Source organism: Oratosquilla oratoria, chromosome 29, assembly GCF_046742065.1.
Source record: "Oratosquilla oratoria isolate Oo_2021 chromosome 29, ASM4674206v1, whole genome shotgun sequence".
NCBI classification, from domain to species: domain Eukaryota; kingdom Metazoa; phylum Arthropoda; class Malacostraca; order Stomatopoda; family Squillidae; genus Oratosquilla; species Oratosquilla oratoria.
In genome coordinates this window covers 9,343,043-9,353,042 of record NC_134805.1, presented here as the reverse complement: position 1 = coordinate 9,353,042, position 10,000 = coordinate 9,343,043, and the positions used below count along the sequence as shown (strand labels likewise).

Sequence of the window (10,000 nt, the reverse complement as noted above, 5' to 3'; positions counted from 1 at the left end):
GGGAGGTGGGGGTGAAGGGGGAGGTGGGGGTGAAGGGGGAGGTGGAGGAAGAGAAGGGGGAAGGGGAGGAGGGGGAAGGGAGGATGAGGGGGAAGATGAGGGAGGAAAGGGAGGAGGGGAAGGGGAGGAGGAGGGGGAAGGGGAGGAGGAGGGGGAAGGGGAGGAGGGGTAAAGGGGAGGGAGTCGGCGAAGAGGAGGAGGAGGAGGGGAGGAGGGGAGGAGGAGGGGAGGAGGAGGAGGGGAGGAGGAGGAGGAGGGGAGGAGGAGGGGAGGAGGAGGAGGAGGGGAGGAGGAGGAGGGGAGGAGGAGGAGGGGAGGAGGGGAGGAGGAGGGGGGGAGGAGCAGGGGAGGAGGAGGAGGGGAGGAGGGGAGGAGGAGAGGAGGAGGAGGCGGGTGGTCTCTCCTTCTTCTATTAGGAATATCAGAAATCTCAAAATTACAGAAATCTCAAAATTTCAGAAATCTCAAAATTTCGGTAAGAATGTATTTCAAAAATGTCCCAGAACAACAGAAAGTGCTTTTGGCGTCCAGAAGTATTTCATAGATTTTTTCTAGTTCTGAATTTTGGAGATTTCCGAATTTCAGAGATTCCCTCTAGAGAGAACAATTGCGACACCATCAGTTCGACCACTAAATGGTTATTACTATCATACAATTGTATACTTTTTATGGCTGTTTTATTACGAGGCGGAAAAGTGTGTGTTCACAAATACACACGTATATATATATATATATATGTGTGTGTGTGTGTGTGTGTGTGTGTGTGTGTGTGTGTGTGTGTGTGTGTGTGTGTGTGTGTGTGTGAGATTCACCATGGTCTTTGGATCACGTGCTGGACTCGTGATAGACAGCCATTTCCCTTCCGGAAGCGAGCTCAGAGCTCGTATATAACTGATCTATGAGTAATGCTGTGACCTTACACGTGCCAACACACCCAACTCCCTGCCTACGAGAGTTGGAGTAACAACCCGCAGCGCACCGATACTGAAATTATTTCAGCCCTGGACGGGATTCGAACCCGGAGCTCCGTAGTGGCAGCCGGGAACTCTACCAACTGCGCCACGAGTCGTGTGCGTGTGTGTGTGTGTGTGTGTGTGTGTGTGTGTGTGTGTGTGTGTGTGTGTGTGTGTGTGTGTGTGTGTGTGTGTGTGTGTGTGTGTGTGTGTGTGTGTGTGTGTGTGTGTGTGTGTGTGTGTGTGTGTGTGTGTGTAATATAAACATTAATAAAAACAACTTCACAAAGCAAATCATTTCCAACAGTCGCCCCGGGAATCGAAGCGAGGCCTAGCTTGACGTCTAACCATTACAGCACCGACTGGTTTGGCATCAAGCCAGGCCTCGGTTCGATTCCCGGGGCGGGTGTCGGAATTTATTTGTATGATTCTCGCTGTTACTAGCGATTCACTTCACTTCAGGTATTTACAAAACATACTTAAATTACAACTACAACAACGACCTCCACACATTTACACATACAGCTACCTGGCGCGCTCGCACACACACACACACACACACACACACACACACACACACACACACACACACACACACACAGTGGTGGATACATGGAACAAAGTGGACGAAATGATAGTGTGTAAAAAAAATATACACGAATTTAAGAACAATTTCGATACTGCGAGATACACAGACGGGACACCACGAACGTAGCTCCCCTTCCTGTAAGTTACAACTAGGTAAATACACACAAGGCCCCCCGCAGGCTCAACAGAGAGCCGAGTCACGTGCTGTGGACCTCCCACACCAAGACTCGTACTCCAACCCCCGGTGTTGCGTGGCCGCTTGGTTGCACGCAACGCGGGCGGCGGCGGTGGCGGCCGAGCGTGGCGCGCCGTGGCGTGGCGGTGAGTCAACGGGGACCGCATTCCAGGCTTGCCCTTGGTTGCCGCCTGGATCTCCGCTCTGTATCACAAACGTTCGGATCACTAACATAAACGTTCGTATCACTAACATGAACGTTGGATCACTAACATAAACGTTTGGATCACTGTAAAATATACGTTAAGATCAGTGTAATATGAACGTTAAGATCACTAACAAACGTTCGGATCACTGTAACCCAAACGTTTGGATCACTGTAACCCAAACGTTCGGATCACTGTAACCCAAACGTTCGGTTCACTGTAACCCAAACGTTCGGATCACTGTAACCCAAACGTTCGGATCACTGTAACCCAAACGTTCGGATCACTGTAACCCAAACGCTCGGATCACTGCAACCCAAACGTTCGGATCACTGTAACCCAAACGTTCGGATCACTGTATTAACATGCAGTCGTGTATTACCGGGGAATTCGTCTGTCTTTAGACGAACTGGGTACGTTCCTCTCAATAAAGCCTACTAATTCTATGGATAGGCTTCATATTACTAAAAACTCTTTATATAGAGAAACTTTCCAATACCAAAGACCATCAGCCTCCTTATCTCAGCTAGCGACAGATAATTTCATTCAGTATTTGTGTACTGTGTCTTTCTGCAATGCTTCTGACCCAGGGCAGTGGCCGGGATACAGGGATGACCCGACATCCATGAGGAGCTAACATGGGAAAGGGGGAAATGGTGGTGCATGGGAGTGGGTATATGACTTCGACTTGGCTGGCTACCTCGCTTATAAGGGGGAAAATGGACAAATCGATCTACTACAGCCACAAAGGGGAACATTTAGAAGAAGCACCAGCCAGCTCAGCCGCAAGAACAGTGTTTCTTAACCTGGGTTCGATCGAACCCCAGGGGTTCGGTGAGTCAGTTCCCGGGGTTCGGCGGTTTGGTTCACCCTTGGGTTCACCCCAAATATTCATTATGTTTTTGTTTTATGTGAAATTCATGTTTTGTAGATTTTGTTCTTTGAACACAGTGATTTCGTGTGCAAATGATCCATGGTATAGTTAGTGCACTAATACAGTATATAGTTCCTATGTTTTGAATTTGAAGAAAAAAAAACACATTTTATTTTTCCAACAACGAAGGGTTCGATGAATGCATGTATGAAACTTGCGGGGTAATACAGTATATAGTTTCTATGTTTTGAATTTGAAAAAAAAAAATTCCAACTACGAAGGGTTCGATGAATGCATGTATGAAACTTGCGGGGTAATACAGTATATAGTTCCTATGTTTTGAATTTGAAGAAAAAAAAAAGCATTTTATTTTTCCAACAACGAAGGGTTCGATGAATGCATGTATGAAACTTGCGGGGTAATACAGTATATAGTTCCTATGTTTTGAATTTGAAACAAAAAAAACATTATATTTTTCCAACTACGAAGGGTTCGATGAATGCATGTATGAAACCTGCGGGGTTCAGTACCTCCAACAAGGTTAAGAACCACTACCCAAGAAGGAACTCTGAAGGAGCAACTGAAGACGGACCCTTTCCAGACCATGTAGCCTCTCTCGGACTCCCAAATTTGCAATGCAATGAAGTTCGGGGCTGGAACGCGCCTTGTTGGCAGCTAGGAAATGTATTCTGAAACGTGACGTCACTAGAAATGTAGTTTCTTGGACTCCTAGGAAGCTCCCACGACCTTTGGGTGTACGGTCTCGGGGTCTACGCGGCGCGGACTCCGTCAACCCAGAGCACTTATGTGCCTAAGTGCTACCCCGGGGCAAAGGTCTCAGTGACGCACCCCCCCCCTCCCCCTCCCCCCCATTTCCCATCTCCACCACCCCTTACAGTCTGTTTTAGCTATTCGCTTGCAAAATAATTAAACGGATTTTGAACATTGTATTTAATGCCCCTAATTGCAGAAAGCATAAGGGGAAAAATATTTCATTGTTGATTCTAACGCAAATTTCATATTATTACTTTAAAATAGCCAGGGCTCCTTTGACATGTCCTGACTAGAATTACCGACCCAGGGCATATCCTCCCCACACCCCCGTCCACCATGCGAAGGCCCTGCGTCCACCCAGAGACCAAACCACGCTTCTGAAGGCGAGCGTCGTGAGTCACACTCTGGCGGGCGGGCTTGCACGAGGTCGATACGTTCCCCTCGTTCTCCCTCGTTGTAACTCCTGCCAGCTCACGCAGTTGATACTCTTCCCCTCACCGTTCCTGTGATCGAAGTTGCAGAAGCCGTAACCGGTTGCTGTGCCGGCGACAAACACATAAACGAAGATTGGGCCGGAGACCAGAGGACATAACATAATTCTACACTACGCCCAGCTATGCTTTCATCGTGTATCAGTTACCACGACCACGTTTAGAGACAGTTGAACAAGCGCCGAAGCAATATGCTGTAATGGATGTCAATCGATTATTTTGTCTACATTTAATCTGTCCGTATATTTTTCCTCTCTCTCTCTCTCTCTCTCTCTCTCTCTCTCTCTCTTTTTCTTTTTTTTGGTATCCAACCATTCATGGACCGAAAGGTCTCTTGTCTGCCTCTTTCTATGTAATCTTAATCTATTGTAACCATAGCAACCTGTTCACAAGATGACCTCGTCATGGATTTAGAGGTCACGTGATCCGTCTCCCCCGACCACCACTATTACCCTGTATAACGTATTCTATATTACACGTGGTGCTGTGACGTAGTCCGCCTGAACCCAAACTCGTAATTACAAACTCCCCGGTTTGATCCTAATGGCTACTGCGTGCCACTTGCCCTGGCTCTTCATGAACACGAAGCAAAGGCGACTACACAGACAGGGAACAGTTATGCGTCTCTAAGTGTAGATTTCTTGGCGTCTTCAATACATGGGCTTCCTGCCGGTATAACTGATCCTGCACTGCATCGTCTATTCAGCCCCATGTTTGTTGTATCCCTTATTTTCAATCACACACACACACATACACACACACACACACGTATACATACACACACGTATACATACAAGCGCGCACGCACATATACGATAAAGAGTCTGTTTGTCATGGTGTACAAAGCGGCACGATTTTGACAACGGGAACGAGGCACCAATTGGTTCCCCCCCCCCCACAACATCTTGACATCTTGGCATCTTGACACCCTGGCAGTGGTGGTGGTGATGGAGGATGAACGGGTGGAAGTGGTGGTGGTTGGTAGGTGGTGGTTGGTAGTTGATGGGTGGTGGTATAGTAGCAGTACCAACAGCAATAGTACTAATAGTATCAGAAGTCACAGCAGTAGGGATATTAACGAGTGGTATCAATACTTGACTATCTGTCGTGGTTAGTACTCTTCAGAACAGATATCACAGTATTCGTGACAGTGAGGCACTGTAAGGAACCGTGTCTGCGGCACTGTCACAGAAGGCACTACAGTGATTGTGTCTGTTACAATGGTGGGAACCTCTGTGGAAGGCACTGTCGGTTCTGAACGTTCCTGCGATCGGTGCCTGAGGCGGAAACGATCCCATCCCCTGCAGGACCGCAGTAGCCTTCCGTGAGCAGAGCTTAATCGAGCGCTTACATAAGAAGTGTCCTCCAACGCGTTGTCGCTCGTGTCAGAACTCTGCTTTTGCATCCTGTACGTATCCTCTTCCGACTCCACCATGAGTCCGCTCGGCATTGCAACGCCGCCTGGTGTCACATATTCCACCATTACCACCACCAACACTATCACCAGAGCGAGAGTGTCCGCAAGGATAGAAGCGCTGGTCAACTGCAGAGCATAACAGGAACATCCATCATCACTACCACCACTATTAACACAATCATCAGCAACAAAAATAGCACCACTGATAGCCAAAACAATAACCAAAGGTTATATTAGACATAACTCCCATGAATGGTGGTCTCGTACAGTCACGTCTAGAGGTTGTGTTGTCCATCCTGACATTTGACCATCCACATGCAGCTTTCGCTGTTGATCACGCACGCACAAACACACACACACACACACACACGCACACACACACACACACACACACACACCCACTCACACACACACACACACACACACACACGCACACACACACACACACACCAGTCCTTTGTAATAAAAAGTATTTTCTCATCAACTATGTTCCATCATTGCAACAGTTTAATATCCACATGTGTAGTTAATCTCACGAAGGCCGGGAGGGCTTTTGTACCATAAAGACTCGAATAAATGTCGCATTGGAGTTCTTCACGAAGAAGAAGAATGAAGAAAAAATATAAAAATTCTCATTTACCACCGTTATGAAGACTATATCAATGGGGGACAATTTCCTCGATTATACGCGCATAATAATAATAATAACAATAATAATAATAAAAATACACGATAGAAAGAGTCCAAGACCTTCAATTGTTCAAAGTCAAACGACGTAATAATACAATCAAGCGGTGGTCATTTCTGATGGTATGTGGAATCTACCACCTTCTCGTGTTTCTTTGCATTATATGAAAGCGATACGACAATGTTAAAAAAATATTCTATCCAACTTCTCTATACGCAAGAACTGATTTACCAATAGAATGGTCAACTTAATAACCATGTAGTGAGCGCTGAAACTATCGGTTGTTTTAGGAAAACGTTCGGCAACTTTATGGATGGGGATGACAGGTGGTCATGGACATGGAACTGCCTAGTGTAGGCCTTATGGTCTCTTGCAGTCCCTTTCATTATGTCTTTATGTTAAAATTTTCAAAGGAACATCGACCAGACGACGCTGTTTGCAGATAAAGATTTACCAAAGGCGATTTTTCTTTATTATTATTATTATCATTATTATTATTACTATTATTATTATCATTATCATTATTATTATTCAAGGTAAGACACTGGTAAATTAAGTTCTGAGGGATCGACAAAGCCGAAGCTACATAATATAGTCAATTTCCCTCCTCTTTCTTTATTGGCCTTGTTACAGACCAACAAGTCTCCTTCAGGTTCAACCGAAGCTACATAATATAGTCAATTTCCCTCCTCTTTCTTTATTGGCCTTGTTACAGACCAACAAGTCTCCTTCAGGTTCGATTTTCATTCCTACGAAGCACCTGGGGAAAGGTGATCGTGTCAGCACCTGGGGAAAGGTGATCGTGTCCGATGCCATGACACAGCGTCGTGAGCGTCACACCGGATGAATAAAAATCCATTTTTACGATCTCAGCGCCTCCGAAGTCCCGCGTATCGGCGCCGGGACACGCGTGACAGTTCCACACAGGCCAACCCCACCGGCACCTCGCCCCGAATTTTCTTGCTCTCTCACGAACTCGCATCATTCTGCAACCAATGCCATCGACGTCAGTCTTTGTCCTCTCTCCAACTCCCATGGCACTAGTCACTTGCTTACATTGCTGTCGACACACACACACACACACACACACACACACACACACACACACACACACACACACACACATCAGAGCACCGAGGACTGACCGATACAAGAACAGTGCTATTACATCCATTGTTCGCACAATAAACTCATTATAAAAATTAGATTAGGCATATCACTCATATAATTACTGTATTGCATTATTGTCAGGCGTATTACTCATATAATTACTGTATTGTATTATTGTCAGTGTATCACTGCTATTTCAATAAACCTATTATTATTATTATTATTATTATTAAACATACACACGTGTGTACATATACAATCACTCACATACACACACATGTATAAATATAAACTTTACATTGAAGAGTGCTTACAAAGACTCAGTCCGACTTGGAGCTCTGCATAGGACTCCTGCTGACCTTAAGGGAGCTAAGACATTTTCTATACACCACATTCACCATAGACATAAAGACTTCAGTAGACGCATCGAGGGAATGGTTATGGCCTGGCCTTTCTTCTACTGCACAGCTGTTGTGATGAGGCAGCTGGTACTTTACATCTCAAAGAGAGAAAGAGAGAGAGAGAGAGAGAGAGAGAGAGAGAGAGAGAGAGAGAGAGAGAGAGAGAGAGAGAGCACTCACCCTATTACATAGTATTTAAAAAAAAAGAGGAGGAGGACCACACTCACCCTAAATCCTGGGTCGAAGAGATCGATGACTTCTTCGTTGTAGAGTTCCATGAAGTGGGCGGAGATCTTGAACTCCGGGGGCGTGATTTCCTCAGCGCGGGCACGGGCCCGTCTCTCATCGATCCCCGCGAACAGGTGCTCCACCGCCCGGGGAATGATCCCCTGGGTGTCGGGCCCGGACTCCACTTCCAGGCCCGTCCCCATCGTGTACGTTTTCCCAGAGCCCGTCTGGAAAGAGACAGAAGACAGACAGAAGTGTTAGACGGGCCGAGGTCCAATGAGGAACAAGCTTTATCGACTTCTACTACAATGTAGAATACATTATGCAGACATGCGTGTTTGTATGTGTATGTGTACATGCGTGTGTGCACTGTGTGTACGTAGCGGGAGTGTATGTTTCCGCGTGTGTACATTATGTACACGTGTGTGTGTGTGTGCGTGTGTGTGTGTGTGTGTGTGTGTGTGTGTGTGTGTGTGTGTGTGTGTGTGTGTGTGTGTGTGTGTGTGTGTGTGTGTGTGTGTGTGTGGACCCTAAGGGTTACATGAGGGCTTATTTTTCCAGTCCATTTGCGTGTCTGTATAAAACAAAATGTGTATCATCTTCATAGTCATATTACAGGACGGACTGCGAGTATGTCACGCAACTCGATCCATTTTTTTCGACCCCACTTTTTTTTTTATTTTTTTTTTTTTATCATTAACCCATTCGGTAGCGTTGTCTTGAACACGTACTATCTCACGCCCGATATTTCTATTGAGCTTTGTAAAAAAAAAAAAAAATCCTGATAAAATCCTGCTTAATACATCTGAGAGGATTGCAGTCTTATGTATCTATACTGGCTAGCATTAGATAATTTAGAGGGAATTCCCCCCCACCCCTCCACTCCTGTACAAGGTACCGGCTGCATGTATTATGCAGTCGACCTTTCAATGAGTTAACGACATCCCTACGGCCCAGATTCACTCAGCAACTACACAAAACTATTAAACCATCTAAAACATGAAACTACTCTAACTGGAGTGCCATGTGTTATGACACAAAGTGGTACAAAAGCCACATGGCGCCAAAAGCATCTCATTTGGCGCCAAAAGCATCTCAATTTGGCGCCAAAAGCATCTCACTGGTCTCCAAAAGCATCTCGTTTGGCACCAAAAGCATCTCGTTTGGCGCAAAAAGCATCTCGTTTTGCGCAAAAAACATTTCGTTTGGCGCCAAAAGCATCTCATTTGGCGCCAAAAGCATCTCTTTTGGCGCAAAAATCATCTCATTTGCCGCCAATAGCCAACTCATTTGTCCAAATTTTCAACGACATAAATACGGGACAAAACAGGATCAAGCCACTGCGGTAAGGCTGTATCACAAACGAGGAGATAGACCGGGGTCCTGCAGTGGACACTCACGGTTAAACACTCGATAATACAAGTGTGTTTCATATACGAGAGCATCTTGTAAACAAATATGGTGCTATTAATAAACAATCACATCGCCAGTGTCTAAAAACTTTAATCAAGAACATAAGAACGAAGGAGACTGCAAGAGACCATAAGACCTACACTGGGCAGCTCCATGTCCATGACCACCTGTCATCCCCACCCATAAAGTTGTCTAACCTTTAGTCAATCATACAAGTATTCCACACAGTCAACTTCTAGCCTGTGTCTGTTTGGTTGATTCAGTTTATCTTACAACAATTGTCCTCGAGGAAACCACTGGCATCGCCTCGACCGTGCACTTGCTTATGGAAACCATGTTCGTTTGCCACGACAGAGAATAGTGCATAAATGCTCACGCCCCTGACTGACACTTCAATTTCCGCCGTGTCCTCTAAACGGAATGAGAAAATGGAACCCTTTCTCTCTTCCATTCTCTCCCTTTCCCCTCTTCTACATATCTTCCTCTTCCTCCTCCTCCTCCTCCTCCGCCCTCCTCCTTTCGCATCCCTCCGTGTCCATTACTTCTGATACTGGACATGGCCATCCTGGAACGGTACAGATGTTCCGTAATGGCCTAAAAATCAGACCCCAGACTCCTGGAACTAAACCCCGGAACCTAAACTCCGGAATCTAAACCCCGGAACCTAAACTCCGGAATCTAA

General features: G+C 45.9%; 1 protein-coding gene across 6 annotated transcripts in view; it reads right to left on the bottom strand.

Annotated features, from left to right (window-relative positions):
* Klp31E (kinesin-like protein 31E) overlaps window positions 1-10,000 on the bottom strand; it is a 433,444-nt gene that overhangs the window by 102,877 nt on the left and 320,567 nt on the right. For all 6 annotated transcript variants that reach the window (XR_012967722.1, XR_012967726.1, XR_012967725.1 and 3 more), the window contains exon 3: window positions 7,905-8,132. Coding sequence is in view for 1 of the 6 variants with exons in the window: in XM_076211681.1 (XP_076067796.1) it covers window positions 7,905-8,132 (228 nt within the window). In the remaining 5 variants the exon portion in view is untranslated. The remainder of the gene's footprint in view (window positions 1-7,904; window positions 8,133-10,000) is intronic.